This window comes from Pleurodeles waltl, chromosome 6 (assembly GCF_031143425.1).
Source record: "Pleurodeles waltl isolate 20211129_DDA chromosome 6, aPleWal1.hap1.20221129, whole genome shotgun sequence".
Lineage (NCBI taxonomy): Eukaryota > Metazoa > Chordata > Amphibia > Caudata > Salamandridae > Pleurodeles > Pleurodeles waltl.
Window position 1 is genome coordinate 168382597 of NC_090445.1, and position 18420 is coordinate 168401016.

The 18420-nt window shown below is 43.3% G+C and overlaps 1 protein-coding gene across 1 annotated transcript in view; it reads left to right on the forward strand.

The window, feature by feature from the left end:
- Positions 1-9803: 9803 nt before the first annotated feature.
- PSME3 (proteasome activator subunit 3) overlaps positions 9804-18420 on the forward strand; it is a 201045-nt gene continuing 192428 nt past the window's right edge. The window contains exon 1 of the mRNA XM_069237733.1: positions 9804-9980. Within this exon, the coding sequence (XP_069093834.1) occupies positions 9939-9980 (42 nt within the window). The 5' untranslated portion in view covers positions 9804-9938. The remainder of the gene's footprint in view (positions 9981-18420) is intronic.

An 18420-nucleotide genomic window follows, 5' to 3' on the forward strand; every position in this document is an offset into this window, starting at 1 on the left:
ACGATCCAGGGTGGTCCAGTCACGTTTGTGGTGGCCGCCCACGCAGCCTATAGAACTGAACTTTTTTACTCCTGGGTTACATTTCCAGCAGTTGATGGGAATACAAAAAATAAATTTCACACATATACGGTTGCGAACGCGCCTGGCCAGTACAGGGCGTACGCATACCTAGAGATACCTCTATCTTATCAAGAACATAATAATTGGCCTGATGGCGCCCTACCCCATACAATATTGCCAGTAAGGTTAGGTCCACTGAGTAATGATGGTCCGACCTGGCCTTTATTGGCCACATATACACCACGTCCTGCAGTTGCAAATATGCCGGTGGCTGAAGTTCGTCGTTTATATACAGACTTAACGGCTACATATAGACGTTTAGTACAATTTGTGATGCAGACACTAAATACAAACCCAGCGCGTGCTGCTCCAGCACAACCACATGCAGTAACACCAGGTATAAACCCAGTGACTGTACACTCTATCATCGGTAAAGTTCCAGCAAAACGGGAGAAGACTCCATTTTGGCTGGCACAGAAAATTAATACGCTAGAGGCGGTATTTCCCCATACGGGACCTCAGGACAAACAGAATATTAACTATGTGTTTACCATTTGGCATGGTTCCGACAGTGGAACATTGTAATACATGGGGCACGGTGTTTGCTGCGCTCTATACAACGGCACACGTTACACCGACCTTGGCCAACCTACCGGAAGTGCTTAAGCAAATTCAGGATGAATACGGGGCTGCCCTGGCCTTAGATTTAGGAATGCAACTGATGGGCAACTTTGCCACGGTTTCTTCAATAATCCTAAGTAATCTTAAAGGGGAGGCAGTTGCACTTGCAGTGCGTATGTGTCTTCGTGACGTCCCGCAACTAGATCAGGAGCGGGAACTGCCAAAAATAATAGCGGAAACATATTCCAGTATTGGTCGAGATAGCCTAGGGGCTAGACCGCAAAAACCACAGTTTCAAGGAAAAATTAGTAAAGAAAATGCAAAACAGCAACCTGAGGGTAATAAGAAACGCTGGGAGAAAAAACAACAGACACCTAAAAAAGAAAGGGGAAAATCTCCGCGTACGGAGACCCCGCAGAATAGGTATAATCTCAGGAATAGGGATAATCTGAAAACACCTGATAGATATCAGTTCACTGATACACGCCAATCTTGTTCCTTTCAGGACTCATCGGAAAAGAGAAATGAGAGAGTTGGCGGTCAAAGCGGAGAACAGAGTACGTGAAACCAAGACAGGAATCACAACGCTCTTCGGAGGTTTCTGTCAAGAAGGAAGAGAAACCGATACAACAAAAACAACAGTTTAAAAATAAAAAGGTGGCGGCAGTCTCAGTTAGACCTGCCACTCAGGAAGAGAGTTCTCTTGAAGAACAAGACATGGGCACTAGCACTGCTAGACAGCGCGGCAGAGGTCACGATAGTTCGCCGGAATCTTCTAGAGCATCTGGAGGTGAAAGCAACTGATGACTTCATACAAGTTAAAATAGCAGATATGCGTGTCTCGGAACCCGATAGGGTGTATACAGTGACTTTACAATTGGAAGGAGACATTGAACTCACTATACACGCAATCTTTTGGGATCGTGTAGTCAAAATATATGACATTTTGCTGGCTGAACAGGATTTGCCGCCTGATTTTGTCCGCACCTGCCCAGTTGGGGAGGAGGTTATTAAACCTTCGTTCTCACCACTTGTTCCAGGGGAACTCGCAGAGTCCTATTGCATCAAATGGGCTCTAGCACAAGCACCTGCCTTATATAGAAATCACGTAGGGTGGGATAGGGATTCTCCATATCATGTAATTCTGATTAAAGGTGAACCTCAGCCACAACCGCAGTATCCCATAAAACAGGAAGCAAGGGCACCGGTGAGAGAAATACTTACGCAATTAGAATACCAGGGGGTGATTGAACCCTGTGTCTCACCGATGAATAATCCCTTATTCCCTGTAGCTAAACCGGACCATTCATATAGAATAGTCTTAGACTACAGACATTTGAACGGACATACACGTACATACGCCATACAAAATTCACATAGCGCCGCACTGATGAATAACATTGTGCACAAAAAATATAAAACAACTTTAGATATCTCGAATGGATTCTTCTGCCAGAATATAGCACCCAAAAGCAGGGCTTTAACAAGCTTTAGCGCATTAGGCTCCCAGAAAAATTCTGTTGTTTGCCTCAGGGGTATAGGAATAGCCCAGGACTGTTTGCGGCTCGTGTGACTGCAATTTTACACAAGTTGGACCCTGAAGCATTGTCATATGTAGATGATATATATCTCACGGATGACGAGTTACTACAACATTTGAGACGGGTAGTCCGCATTGTTGTAGGGTTTGACAAAATTGGCTACAAATTTAACTTAAAAAAATCTAAAATTGCCTTCCTCAGCGTCATATTCCTGGGATATGAGCTGTCGAATGACGGTAAGAGCCTAGTGCCACAATTTTTAGAAAAGTGTGCACAATTGCAACCATCCAATATTATTAAGAAACTGCAATCATTGTTGGGATTTCTAAATTTTGGCAGAACATACATTCCTGATTATGCTACACGCATAAAACCTTTATACAAATTAATCCGTCCTGATTTTTCAAGCAAATTCTGGACAATTGAACATACACATACTCTTCTGGAGTTAGAAGCAGATCGCCTAGCTGCAAAACATTTACATACACGGGACAATAAGACGCATTTGGTCATCAGGGTGATAACTGGGGCCATTGGGTTTACGTATGTCACATTTAATGAAGGTGAGACAATCCCGATTGGATACAAGTCACACTTGTATTTGGCTGCTGAACAATGATTTGCACCCACAGAGAAAATTCTCACTGCTGTACAGATGGCTGTTATTAAAGAACGACCTCTTGCCCAGGGTAAACGCATTATTGTCGTTTTCCCTATTCCAGCCCCGGAGACTGTTACAAAAGCTAGCGTTCCTAACGCAAAAGCTCTGCACCCGCGATGGATACAATGGGCTACGTCTTTAACAGCCACTGATGTAGATTACATTTTTGAACCAAAATTACAAACTCAAGAATTTCTGCAATATGAAGTTGAATATCCTGTTCCCTCTGACACATTGCCTATTGATCAATATCAAGTAGTCATGTACACCGATGGCTCTGCGCAACCGGCGGTAGGAACAAAACACCAATATTCTGCTGCATGTGCGGTAGTGAGCGGCCATATGGAGGGGGAGAAATTCTGCCCCAACATACTTATACACAAACCTTAGTGGATTGTACGGCACAATTGGCTGAGCTGAAAGCTCTATTGATGGCATTAGAACATACAGATCCGACACAGTTCACACTGATTGTTTGTGATTCGTATTATTGTGTCCAGTCTTTTAATGAATACCTACATTACTGGCGCTTGAATGGGTTCAGAGATTCAAAAGGCAACACCATAAAACACAGACTACTGTGGGGGAAGGTAGCAGACCTGAAGGAGACGCTACCCAAAGTCCATGTTGTACATACTCTTGGACACCAGCGCGTTGGAATACACATTGCTGGGAATACTTTGGCTGATGAAGCCGCAAAGTCGGCAGTGGCAGTTGCCACTGTGGCTGCAGTGACTCGTTCGAGTTCCAAACCAGACACAGAGATTCTGGCTGCCATAAAAGCTACAGTTGATGGCACACCCTATCCTAAAGGATTTCCTAATAAATATCAATACTTCATGGGAAGTATGCTCAACGCTGAGGTTAAAATACCTAGTGTAGGCATACGCGGGATCCCCAATAAAGTTGTAAGACCACAATTGATTAATGCAGCGCATGAGGGAGAGGCATCTGCACATGCTGCCGTGGCCGCCACAATTTCGCTATTACAGGCCCGTTACGGGTGGCCTGGTCTCTATAAAGAGACTAAGCAGTATGTCCTTTGTTGTGACATCTGTCAACAAATTAAAGTTTCAACAGCTAAGCACCCGCCGCAGACACCCATCTTAATATCCAACAGACCATTACAATGTGTGTACTTGGAGCATTGCGGTCCACTCACACCGGATAGTGCATACAAATATATACTAGTCGCTGTTGATTCTTGCTACAGATTTGTATGGGTGTGGCCACAGCGCTCGGCTGACGCTCAAACTGTTATTAAAGATTTGCGTGTCTTTGTCGGTACATATGCATTTGCGCATTCCATTCGGACTAGGGCCTCAGGGGCATTCAGGTCCACCATGGCTTTGTTGGGGGTCCAGCTCCAGTACTCGTCTCCATTTCATCCTGAGGGAAATTCTCTCGTGGAGCGATTAAACCGCGATTTAAAGCAATCCTTAACAGCCAGAGTCTTAGGTACGGGTGGTAGTTGGCTAACCCACCTGTATGGAGTTCAGAGAGCACTAAATACCCTGCCTAGAAGGTCCCTGTGGGGTCGTACTTCATATGAGTGCCTGTTCGGAACACTAATGTTTGTTCCGGATCTTGATGGTCCTGGTGTGGAGGTGGCGGAAATGCCTTTTGACATAAATGATCGTGTCACTGTTTTGCAGGAATTACAACAGTTCCGTGAAGATAACTCTTCTAAAAGTGCTGCCTCCACAGGAATTAAGGATGTGCCAGTAACACCTACTGGTTGGATTCCCAGAGTTGGGGATGTTGTGTGTGAAAAGGTTGCAGTGAAAGAAGAATTTGGCCCTTCTTTTCGAGCACCAGTCCCTGTGTTGGGGATACACAGAACGAGAACTGTTATTTTACCCCCGTTGCCAGGTGCCAAAGAAAATCGCTTTGTTTCTATTGACAATATCAAGTTGCAACATGTGGCCGATTCTGCACAGCAGACCAAGAGGAACGTCCAGTAGTTCCTGTATCCCTCTCACTACTGGGGAAGATGTTCCGCTTCAAGTTATCTATACCAACACTGTTGCCTCTCCGAGCTTGGGGAGGGTGGATGATGATCTTGCATTAGTTCCACTGACAACAAATAACTTAGAAACATTTGATTGAGTCACCATGACTACTGAAGTGGCGGATGGTGCTATCTACAGTGTACCACCACGAGAAACACCAACTCCTCCATTGAATACGGCGACACCTTTTGCACGAACTGCCTCTGGGTCCTTTGCCAACAACAAGTCTATCAGACTCGTTTGCCTCTTCGACTACTGACCTGTCGGGTCCACGTAAGCTGATGTGTTGGCTTAAAGATACGTATTTTGTTTTTCCTTGGAACTATCTGTGGCTCTTATTGACCATGCCAGCATTTTTTCGCTGGATAGGGTTTGTCTTTACCTTTTTTCTGTTAATACATGGTCATTTTCTTCCTGAGAGATCAGCGGTTGAACAGGTGGAGGAGGTGTTGAAGCCACATTTTTCATCACATAAGGTTCGAAGAGACTTGTCCTTTGTGAACATTTCTGCAGTGCCAATTCCGGATGGGATTGTGTGGGATAAAGTAATGTTTGATATATACGGTCCCACTGAGATAATTCAAATATCGTATGTCCTAAAGTTATCTTTGAATGATATAGTAATACCAGGCATTTTATCTGATGATAGGGATGTAAAGACAGTTGATTCCATGATGACTGAATTACAATATTATACTGTCTATGAAAATGAAGATGTTTACCAGTTTAAAGACAATTATGGTGACATGTTTTGCTATAATTACTATGGGCACCATTTTATACACAAAGCAAGTAGTCCAAAAACGATATTTGACTATACGCAATGGGAGCATTGGCCAACTCCCCCGCAAGGGAGTTCCAAAACTTATTCTGACAAATTTATGTATTTTTCTGGGCATCATCAAATGAATGCTAAGTCATATTATTTTAAGTTAACTCCGTCTAGAGATAAGCAAATGTTGTTGACTAATACGAAATTCATATACTCAGATTCTTTTGTTTCCCGACTATCGATTGAAGGTTATGAATATTGGTCAAATAATGTTGATTTGAAAAGTGTTTGGGGAACAAAACATTGGCAGACAAAGGGTAGAGAAACATTGTTTAGAGCATGTCTCATTCCCGTCCAAATGATTTTTTTTTATGAAACAGTACAACAGACTAGCTGTTTGGGCTTAGCAACGATTAGAGAATTGAACATGCCTAGTATATCTGTCCCTGCAAAAATTAATAACTGGCAGAAATACATAAATGCCACTTTTAGTGAGCTTACAGACTGAGTCCAGAATGGTACATTTAACACTTCATTGACACGTCCGGGCGGGTGGTTATTGTGGCATATAGACACCAATGGGTGTCATCAACGTTTTGTCACCTCCTGGGGGGGTTTCAGGACGAGTTGGGCAGACCCTCGCTATATATCACCAGAACATGCTGAAATAATTACTACATATAGTGTGGGAAAATTGTGCCAACAATGGTTAAAATCATCCTCATTAGATGCAGTCAAGACACATCTCACTCTCCTGTATAATAACACTGACTTGCAAGATTTTTTGTCAGGCCCGAAGACACCACGTAGGTAGCGTTTCTTGTACGAAGTGTACAATGAAATATGGAAACTTTCCCAGCAGGAGGCTGCAGCCCGGTTAAGGCAGATAGATCAGGAAAATTTGAAAAAGGCATTAGCTGTTGTGGATAATGGAATTCACACCTTGTCCTACAGAATATATACGATTAACAACATTGTTTCTTCTGCTATAGACATTGTACAATCTGACATGTCTTCTTTATATCATGGACAAAGTCAGACCCGGTCCATTATGCAGTTGGGTTGGACACTTCAGACATTGAAGGCGGGACGCGTTCCGTGGCAGCACATCAGTGCCAGGGAGATATTTTTTTCCTTTAATTTAACGCAACAACAACAACTAATGGCTAAGAAGGAGGCGACTTATGTCATGCTCAACATTGAAAAATTAGAAAGATTGTCTTTTACCATGGCCGAAATACCGTCTGCAGAGTGGTTGATACACAGGGTTATTAATCTGCCTATTTCTACGTTGCAATTCACTTCTTGTTTGAAACATGTTCCGGTAGGCAGATATGAGAAGTTGGGGGATAGTTATATCCATGAGGTGTGGGAGCTTCCCTTCTTGTACAGGTGTCTCAATGGCATTAAAGAGGTCTTTCTTAGCGGTAGTGAATGTGAGACTTCAGTCAGTCATTCGATGATTTGTAAGCAGCTGTCCTTGCATGGGGCATGTAATGCCTCGGTTGCGAACTTGGCTTACTATCTGAAGGGAGTTCCGGTCCCCTTGATTAAACGCACATTCCAGGTGCTTTCAAACGGCAGCTACGTCCTCCTTAATAGTGAAGACTGTTGTGGCATGCGGGCCGGAATAGTTTACGTTGTTTCGGTCACTAAGGTCGTTACTTGCTGCGGGAATGTGTTGTTTCCCCCCACTAAATTAAGGGAGGTAGCGGATATCTGGCCTCACATTACTACTTCCAAGGTGAATTTCGACAAGTTAAGTAGACTAAAGGCTTTATTGTTTCAGAAGCATGTGGCCCTTACATCTGCACGCGAGACCTACGCACTTCAGGTGGTAAGGTAATCAGCAGAAATACAGTCCCTGTTAAATACCAACTTTCCGAGCCACTTTGGTGAACTCATGGGACGTATATTTAATGCGTCCAGCATGGCTGGATTAGCACATTTTTTCAAAGCTGTTGGTGTTGGTTTCATTCACACCTTCTCTTCCATATTCAGTTTAATACCTTCGGCTATTCATTCAATTTTCGGAAGCAGTTTTGGGGGATTTCCGATAACTTTGGCTTTATTAGCCGGCATTTTGCTGTTGCTGTTGTTTTTCCGCAATGGCTGTCCCGCCGCAACAAGGACGAATGTGGGTGCTCCCATCAGCGCAGCTGTGTCGTGAACGCATGATGCAGCACTTTGGAGCAACACTCCTGGAACATTTGTGGTGTGACTGGTCTCTGTCATTCAGACCGGTTTTGGATTGTGTGCAGCCCGTGTTTCGGTGCCATTGGTGCGATTTGGAGACGTCTGTCTCTCACAGCAACGCCCCCCAGTGGTTGATGCTGATCTGTTGATGTTCCCGATCAGGGCTCATTCCCAGACATGCGTGCTGCGTTTGCTTTGTGAGGCTGATTACGAGATACCCTTCCTGGAGGAAGTTGATATTAACTCATTCACAGGCTCTGTACGGGATGCCGCCTTGGTTGACACTGGGGCTTTGGAACACACCTGCTCCTTGATAGTCTTTGGCGTGGATTTTCCGGTTTTGTCATCTGCCTAAGTGGAGAACCTCCTGCTTTCCATGACCACTGTTTAAATTGGATATGGTCTCAATTAACACTGTTACATGAATTTGGCTCTTAGCCGCATGCTTATTTTTAAATTGAGGATTAATGTGCTTTGGTGTCCTCTTGACTTGTTGAAATTCTGTAGGGTTTTAATTATCTTTTAGCTTAGGGCATTTTTAGCTTCGGCTTAAACCACTTTCTACTGACAAGGGGAGGGTGTAGTGTATCCCTTTTTAATGTAGCTTTCTGCGCGTTTGCTTAAAGTATTAGGCCTCTGTGCACTTTGCCCTAGATGCATTTTATTTAGCCTTGCACTGTTATTTTACAATAACCAGTTTCACGGTCTTGTTTTATTTTCTTCTATCACACTGTTTAGCTGACTTCAGCACTGAAGTTCTCAAACAATACATTCTTGCTTGCTCTGTGCTTCAGTCAAGGATACAGTCTGGTACATTGCTGATAGACGTGGTAAAAGTTTAGTCTTTAGGGTTCGTAGAAAGTACACATTCTTACGTAGGGACGTTTCTTAGCACACCGGCATGTTAGTTATAAAAACACTTCCTAGCCCTGATACACGTAAGAGGGAGATTCCGACCAGGAACCCACAACTAGATGCTGACTGCCCTGTTGCAGATGCTGATCCCGATCACAGGCCTTTGCTCAGGTATGAGGGTCGATGTCCTCCCTGGGGAACCTGAGAGACAGGCTTAGAGCTTAACATGCTATGCTCAAAATATAACTTAGAGAGAGAACGTAATCTAGTTGCACTATGATAGCATTATTCTTATGTTTCACTCTCCTCGTTACTATTTCAATCCTACTGTGTTGTATGGTTCTGGTTATTGCGGCTCACGCCTTGTTATCTAAAATGCAGTTGTTTTATTAAACCAATCTTTAAAACTCAAACTGCCTTTGTCATTTATATATGAGACCACACTGTGTATGAGAGAACTGGTTGGGACCTGAGTGACCACACTTCCCTGGGAAGCACTAAGATGTCATGCGCTCGACTGCCCAATTGTCTCTTCCTTTTGGGAGAGATAAGGCACTGCTAGTTAGCCGGAGCTCAACCCGGATTTGGGGTGACAAGGGTCCTTTGCAGTGGGTTAGACTTAATCCCCCACACTGTGAACGATCTTGCCACCCAAAAATTCAGTAGTCTCATTAGGATAATGAGAGCCTACGCGACAAGGGTTGGCAGTTTGTGCAGACCTTGGGAGGAGTCACAGGTGTTGGCGTTACTATTTATACAAATCTACAACGTGTCGGCAGCGTCACGACAATCATGTTACACTTGGTCAAGGCAGAAAAACATACCCTCGTATTCAGTTAATAATACGAGGGACGATTTGGGTTCTGCCTGACTGTGATGGTCACCCCTTGTGTTACGCTGCCCGATTAGGCACAAAAATGCTTGGTTCGTTTCAGCATTAAGCGCGAGCTATGGAAAGCATAAGTGACAGCATGAGTCGTCTTTCTTCTATTGCCGTATTTCTCCTTTGTTGCGCGCCTCCGTTGCACGCCGCCTTTCACTCGATTTTGATTGGCTCGTAGCATCTTTTGCATCGGTGATTTAGTCGTCACTTCCTTTTGCGCCAATGGTGCTCTGAAACCGGCAGCGGCTGTTTGTGAGTGAAGCAGAAGGAGGCGGCAAAGACAGGAGCTGTGGAGACCGTTCCGCCTGAAATCGAACCAGAGCCCTTAGTCGGCATTATGTCCTCCTTGCTGAAAGTGGACCAGGAGTTAAAGAAGAAGGTAGGAGCTAGACCCAGGCGGGTGATACCCGTCGGTCTGCTTCAGTGGATAGCTAGGTAGAGGCCGGATGAAGTATTGGGGGACTTAGAACCTGACGGGGGTTGTAACCCGCGGGGCGTGAGTCGTTTATTTCCATGTAGGGGCCCCGACTTAATGAGGAGTGAATGGGTTACACCTGTCCGTTTAGAACTCCTCGTAACAAGAGGCTTGCTGGGTGAGGGCACTCGCGGTGGGAGCAGGGACTTTGCTACTGAGGGCACTCATAGCAGGTACTCTACTACATTGGTTGGGTATGAGCTGTGAAACCTTACTACAGGGTGACATTCGTTAAATTCTGTTAATAACAGTCTGAGGGATGGATCCAAACCTCGGAACGTTTTGGCGAAATAGGATTTATATTTGTAAGTGTAGTTGATGGGGTTAAAATAGACGTGGTTGTTTTATCTTCAAACACCGGACTTCCCTGGGGGGCATTTAAAAGGCCCGGGGAGTAGGAAGTGGCCGTAACTGGCCTGTAGGCTCCTGACTCGTGTTGACGTAATTCCGTGGGAGGCTTTCTGTCCTCGATGTTCTTGTGATGGCCACAAATACGGGGTTTCGCGTACCACGATTATAATTCTGCTTCAGCGAAACCCCGCCGATTGTAAGGGACGTACTTGCAGTCTAGCATATTTTAATAATCCTGCAGCGTGTTCTGGTATTCTAATTTCTAACGCCTAACATGCACTTTAGCACACACATCTCGTTGTGGGAGAAAATGTAAGAAACGCTGGTTTTAACAATCGAATTATTCCGATCTATGTCATATTGCCACCGTTTGGATGATTGGTCTTCTTGACATTTGCTGCTCTTTCTACTGTGGTTCCTGTTCAGCTCCTTCAAGTGGTGCTAGAAAGCATGCGATGTGAGTCAGAGAATCTGATGACATCTGACATGGCAACATAATGACATGATTATTGCGCCCAGTTTGCTCATCCAGCGCTTCTTCGGCAGCTGCTCAATGTGTGTCATGCAGATCGGTGGCCTTTATGTTTTTGCGTTTCCGGCTTGCGCCTTAAAATAGTACCAACACGAATCGACACAGGACAACTTGACAAGAAAGCAGCCGCTGGGTGCTAACATCTCGTGTTTTATCGTGCTTGGACAATGAGGAAGAAGATCAGGGCCATCGGCAAGCATGCAGTCAACACACAGGTTCATAAGTAGCCTTTTATGGGTCTCAAATAACAGTTAAGAATGTGTAGCTCACCGTTAAAGAGCGATTCCTTAGCGATGGTCTTTATCTGCTTAAACTAGTGGGTTTATCAACTGTCCACCCTCTCATCACAATTGTTTAATTGAAAATATTTTATTGCTCAGTCCTGTGCTGTCACTTGGTTGTTTTAAGTATTTTTTTTATTGTTTTGACGATCAATCTCCTGTTTTTACTTTCATGCTACTCAAAATGCTATATGGCAGTACCAGGGGCAAATCAGCGTTATACAAGTGACAACACTTAAATGTAATAATAACGCACTGTTTTTCGCAAAGCATCCTTCTATCCATTTCTGGTCATTTTCCAACTCCTACTACATGTTTTCGGTGTATTTCCTTCAAAGAAAGATCTTTTAAGAGGGATATCTTGCTCCAGAGATCGTAGTGAATCTTACAGTTCGAATGTGCGCTTAAGTGACTTAGAATATTCGATTCACAATATCGAATGCCTGTAAGAAAGCAGGAGCATTAGCTCACCAAACTCCCAGTTTCTTTTCTTGTGTGTGTAACCTCAAAGTTATTTTTGTGTTTGTTGTCTGTGGCCCTTGAGTCTAAATCTAAGGTTCAGAAAACCGCTGATGGAGAACATTTGTCATCTTGTGCGACGTAATTTTAAGGCTCTGCTTGTGTAAACATATTGTGTGCGTGCTCTCCATTAGAAACTAGATTACAAGGAATAGAATGATGAGTAAGTGAAGGATAGCAGAATTATAATGTGGCATTACTAGGCAGTATAGTTTAAGGGTTTTGTTCCATTCCGTATAGTGTATTTATCATTTGGAGTACGACATGTTTGTTTAATCCAGTGGTTCCCAACCTTTTGATTTCTGTGGACCCCCACTTTAACATTAATGGAACCCAGAGACCCCTACTGAATCATCATTGGAATCCGGGGTCCCCCGCCTGAGTCGTTACTGAAAGCTGGGGATTTGTCAATTTTTATTTTTATTTTGTAAGCTGTCGCGGACCCCTGAAAATGCTTTGCTGACCCCCAGGGGTCCCCAGACCACAGGTTGGGAACCACTGATTTAATCAATTAGTTTCTGGTCCTTTGTCAGAACTGGGGTTCGAACTCCTTCCAGGCAGGATATTAGGTCAAAACTAGGAAGTTTGTAAAATGGTGATGATACATTCCGTTTGGGAAATTGAGAGGAAGGACGCCACTTACGTGCAATTAACATCTTATATATTCCAACTGCTCTACCCCTTGCGCTTCCCAGAAACAAAAAGTGCATTCTAGCGTTCTGCAGAAAAAATGAAACGTGTACACATTTTATAACTAACTGTCTAATAGTCTGTCTCCTTTTGATTTAGAGGGCCAACTAATCGAAACATTTGAAAAATGGTGGGCTCTTGGTATGTAACCTATTCTAAGAGATGTTGGTGCTTTTGCTCTCCTATTCTGCCCCACCCTCTAAAAAGGTGCCGAAAATGGAACCATTGATACTTTCCCATGCTCGCCACCTCATCCTAACGTCGATGTTTTGACATGGTGCATGGGAGTCGGCACATGCCCTAGCAAAGAAAAAGAAAGACACGGCAGCCATAACTTGAAAATTGAAGTCTTGCCCTGCTTCAGATCACTACAGAGCCTTCTGGTATTGCTACGTGTTAATATGCCCTTTGTTTTCACTTGTCATGTGCTTAGGAATTGGAGGGTGTGTTGGTATGTGTTAGAGCTCTGAGGCACGTACATGTACCTTGACTGGCAATAAAACAGACATAGACCACTTCTGCACCATGTTTTAGGTTCTGATTATTGACTTAATACATTTTAGGCATTTGATTCCAGACCGGTACTCTCCTTGCCCCTCCCCCCGGTAAAATGTTAATCCCCAGGGCCCCTTTGTCTGCGAATCTTGAGTACTGGTCAGCCGCTCAAAAGTGCATCAACTTGGACCCTGTCTAAAGCAAATGGCAGATTGGATGGCTAATTGCTGCTTTAAACTCAACAGTGATGAAACTGAAGTCATGCTGGTTGCCAATAACTTCAACAGCTGGCCTGCAGTATGCTGGCCAGAGTCTTTAGGAAATCACCCTTCTCCCCAAAATTTCCATAAAAAATGTAGGTATCTGGTTGGAGTGGTCACTCATCTTGGAAAATCAAGCCAGGAAGGTTGCAGCTAAATTTGATGGCATGCCCAGATAATATTAGGTCTTTTAACTTTCCCCACTAGCAAGCTAATTGTACAGGCGCTTGTTCTGTCACATCTTGACCATGGAAACTTTCTCTACTTTGGCTCTCCACTATATGCAGTCAAAAGACTACAGGTACTGCAAAATGCTGCTGCCCGTCTACTATTGAAAGTTCCTAGCATCAGTCAGTGTCAAGCTCTTTGGTCTCCTTACATTGGCTACCAGTTGAGCAGAGAATACAATTTAAGGCTCTCTGTATCGCCCAGAGGACCTACCATTAATTAAAAACAAAACAAAAAAAACCAGACCCTCAACTGAAAGTCCTCACTGCAGCCCTCTACAACCGCTAATGTCTTGAGGTTCCCTAGTTCACTGTTGATGAGTGACTCCAACCACTCACTGAGCAAGGGGTGGCGGTTGCTCCTATCTGACCCCAAGCTATGTAACTATACCAACTTGGATACGTAAAATTTGAAAATGAGCTAAGCTTAAGGAAGATGTTAAAGGCATTGCTGTTTGTGAACTGAGGGGTGTCTACCTAAAGTCTAATATACGGATTCCCTGATGGGTTGAAGTCTTATCAGCTGTTTTAACACTGGGAGGTCCATTGGGTAGCCATGCTCTCTGTAAATTGCCTGGAATAGGATAAAACATTTAATCTAGTTTAACAAGATAGCATCTTCTGCAAAACAGGTTGTTGTGACACCAAACTACACACATTTTACTAGCAGGCAGTTAGTTTCATTAAATCAGTGATTATACAATCTTATCTCCCAAACAAGAGCGAGCAGGCTGCACTCCTTAACCCCTCCAACTCCCAAAAATGAGCTGGTTTATGCTAATCATTTAGGGATGTCGACTTTTTCTATAAGTCAGGTGACCGTCTGACATCAGAATGTATAAATCTGGATCATGGACCTGTTAATTGTAGTGGGATAACAGGTTTTTGGCAGCAAAGTATTGAAGATTTTATGGTTCTCTTTTAGTGAAATCGTTGTAATTTTACTTTGTCAACAGTTTTAATGCAGCATTTAACATTATTTTTATGCTTGGTTTACCAACAGGATTTATATTCCATGCTTTTATATAAAGTGTAGTGCTATGGTGGTATGCTGTTAATATTCTAGTCCACTGGGTTCATTTTTACCTTCCAGGTGTGACTTAGCAATAGCTTTAATTGTCTCACCAGTCTCCTATAATGAAAACAATTTCCAAATGTAAACTGTTTGCTCTGAGCTGGGCTTAGGATCGTCCCTCTTGAACCATTGGCTTCCAACTGTAATTTTTAGGCCTCACCTGTGACGGAGCATGCTGTCTCCCTCGCAACATATTGCTAATTACAAGAGGCTTGGAGCCCGCACAGTGCTTACCGTTCATTGGCTTCATTGTCACTCTTTTGCTGCCTCCTATTTGGCAAGCATGAGCTGGATTCACGTTCTCATCTTTCATCTGGAGCTTGGACCAAGTACTGATTGTTTCATTTTGATTAGTGCCCTTCCGTTGTACGTGCTCTACTAAAGGTACTATTTTTATGTATCCCCCCACCTGTTGTCGTCCCCCCCCCCCGCCCCCCCATCCCCTTTTTGTCTGTTGATTCTCTCTACACCCCATTGTCTTCTGTATAGTGTGGCTAAAACACTTAGGCAAATAGAATAGATGCTTGTTTTGCTCCAGCCCACCACATACAGCATGGGAACTCTGTTAACTCACTTAAGTCATCTGCCCCCTTGCTCCTTGAGTGACATTTTGCCTGTTCACATGGGTGCACCGGTCTGAAAAGAATGCCAGGTCTGATGAACAATATTTTATATTCTCATTTTTTTTTTCTCTTCTCAATTATGTTTTTTTTTTTTTCTTCACCCCAATCTTTTCTAGTTAAACCACTGCCCTTCAAAGTGCTAGCGGCATCTTGCTGGTTGGGGAGGGGGCATTGTAGCACTTGAGGAGTAGTGCTTATTGGACAGCAGAAACCCATGCTGTGTGCTTTGTTGCTCATGCTACAGTGGTTAACTTGATGTTGTGAAGAATTATTGAATAGCACTGGAAAACTTGATGCTATGCTGCACAGCTCGTGACTATAACGAGGGATTTCTCCCCAGGCCCTCCACCCCCATCCGCACTCTAATTGGAGCATATAACCTGCTTCTTGTTTGATCAACGTGTTGTGAAGTAGGTGTAAAAAAAGACACTACCTCGCCCTATTATGGTTATCCTGCAAATACTCGTACTGTAAATACTGGGGCGAGGAAGACCAGGACTCGGAGTAACGAAAATTACCGGTACGTAACTGGACCACTACCTCTTTGCCTGTCTTCCTCGCCCCAGTATTTGCAGTATGAGTTTGTATAGTATAACCATACTGGGGAGAGGATGACCAGGACTCGGAGTAATAACAATTACCGGTAAGTAACAGAGGCATTCATGTGTAGATTGTCCCTGCTCAAGCTGACAGACAAATGGAGACATAAGAGCGTGCCATGCCACAGAAAACAAGATACCAGTTATTTTGTTTCCCAGCTCATTAGAAGCAAAGAAAAAAAGTTTATCTTCATTAAAATTATGTTTATGTTGCCGTAGAAGGATAAACAACGAATACCATACAAAACAAACTGAATAATTTGGCACATGGCAGTATTGCTGGCTAACTCCGTGTAATAGATATATATATATATAATGTTAAAAATTAGTTTATTATGAAAGAGTTCAAACGTGGGACCAGTAGAGGGAATGTGTGCATGCAGAGTGGGTCATAGAGTGAATTGAATGGGTCTTAGAGTGAATTGAAGGTGTCTGAGAATTGCTGGATTATGAGAATCACCTGAAGGTTTCTGATGGTCAGATGTTGGTTGTCGAAGAGCTGACTATCTGCACTGGAAGAAGTGTTTGAAGATGGCTGAGAACTAGCCTTTGCTTGGCCGAGGTATAACTTTGGTTCTCTTAAGAATTATCTGAGGTCTATTCTATGCTGATTAGATGTTGGTTTCCCCAGATTAACGGAGGCAGTGTGAAGGTTAGTTCATGGGCACTTGAGATCCAGCGGAGAATCTGAGGACCCTGTTAACAGTGACCCTAAGAGCCCCTTAGCGGGCACCTGCCCCACCACATTAGTTCCTTATTCCTACGCTTGGCTGTCTGCTGCTTGTGTTATGCATGTTCTGTTTGTGAGGTTAGCTTGCAGTGTTGCTGCCTGTCCTGTGACTGTCTTGAATCGGAGAGGCTTGTATTGTGCTACTTTTGCTGTACTTGCTGTGTAATTGAGGGTGTATTTGTGCTGCAACTGGCATGCAATGCCTGTTCTGGGTGTGTGTGGGAAGCTTGCAATGCTGATGATGCCTTGGACTGATGCACTGTTGGCGTGAATTCGTATTTAAGGTTTAGAGGGATTCTTCTATCATTCAGTGTAGATCCAAACATTACTTAACGTCTAACCCGCGGTGCCAGTAGTAGTTTCGGTTTACTATTTTATTTAGCATGATATATTTTTTTCTGTGAAAAGGGGACTAAGTATAAAGTTTGAAAACTATTGATTTAAATTGCCTTCTGGTATAGGAATTAAAAGCCATTGACTTTTCTGTAGACGAGTAAGAATATTTCTTTCTTGTGTGTTAACAACCAAAAATATTAGGTCTGTGCATTTTTCTTACATACACTGACCTGCTACGATACACCGGTACGGTTATATTATTAATATTATATACAGTGATTAATTTTTTATTTTTACTTCTAAGATACACCCGGCCTCTGTTTAGTCTGCAGCGTGTGTGTGTGTGTGTGTGTATATATATATATGTGTTCCTTTTTTTTTTTTTTTTCAGTAGATGTGCTTGGTAAAAATAAGCATTAGCAAAGCCAATAGGTCTCGCCTACGCAATCTATTTGTTTTGTCAATGTTTTTGTAACAATCTTTAGCCATGTTGTCCAGGAGTGCAGCTGTTGTGCAACATGGCTGAAAGTGTTAAAGCACTATGATGTACAGCATGACAAAAACATTGACAAAGCCAATAGCTCTGGTAATCGAGACTTTATGGCTTTGCCAATGCTGGTTTTCCACTATCACCTTGAAATAAGTGAGTTCTGGTTGTGTGTTGTAATTTAATTGACGATTATGTTGCTCCGTCTGCACAATAAGAGGTCACCATTAAGTCACAGATAATTCATCGCTGCTTATTTCACTAATAACATTGTCATCAGGGCTGGGGGACAGGAATGATTCCATGTTTAAGTTGGAAAAAAATATTACTTTTTAATGAATACTTCTCAAGGTGAAACGCTCCCTTGTGTTGAAATAAATACACTGATTTACAGGAAGACTTTTCATATTGTACATGTTTGATGCTTGGTTTACATTCAAAACATATGCAAGGCTCGCCTGGGGTCTTGGAGCTAAGTGAGATTACTCAGCTCCGCTCTCCATATTAATTTACTGAATTGCTCATCCCTAACAATAAATTAATATTTGCAAGAGGCTCTTCACTCAAACATGTTATACAGCAGAACAGAAGGTGCTACCTAAGGATAGAAAACGGGAGCGTGAAATATGAGCAGGACAGGAGGAAAAAACATAAACCTACAGGGATACAAACCTACAACACACCGGAATGCCAGTATTGTTAAAATCCTGCTGCCTTTCTCCCTCACACAGTGCCAGCTCGTGTGCTGGAGCTGTGGCTGGCCATGCACCGGGTTCAGACTGGAGGGGGTCGCTGATGCCTTAAAGACTTCTGGGGCCTTATGGAAGTGCCCCGGGGGCACAAGGGGTGCTTGCGCCCACTTTATATGGCCGGGGCACTTTGGTATTAGAGGAGGGCCCGCAGATGCTTGTGCACTAGCTTGCCTGTTTTATGGGTTTTCTCAAGCTCTTCCTTATTCTTTTCCCATACTGGGAAAGGTTGGAAATATACTCCTGACAAGGGCAGAAGTGAAACTTTTTTTTTTCCAGGGTTGGGGGGGAAAAAAGTGGTTAAAGGAAAAGTGAAACTTCTACACAGTCAACATATTTACGCATGAGATGCACTTCACATATTTTCTAGGAGTACAATATCCTGGTGTA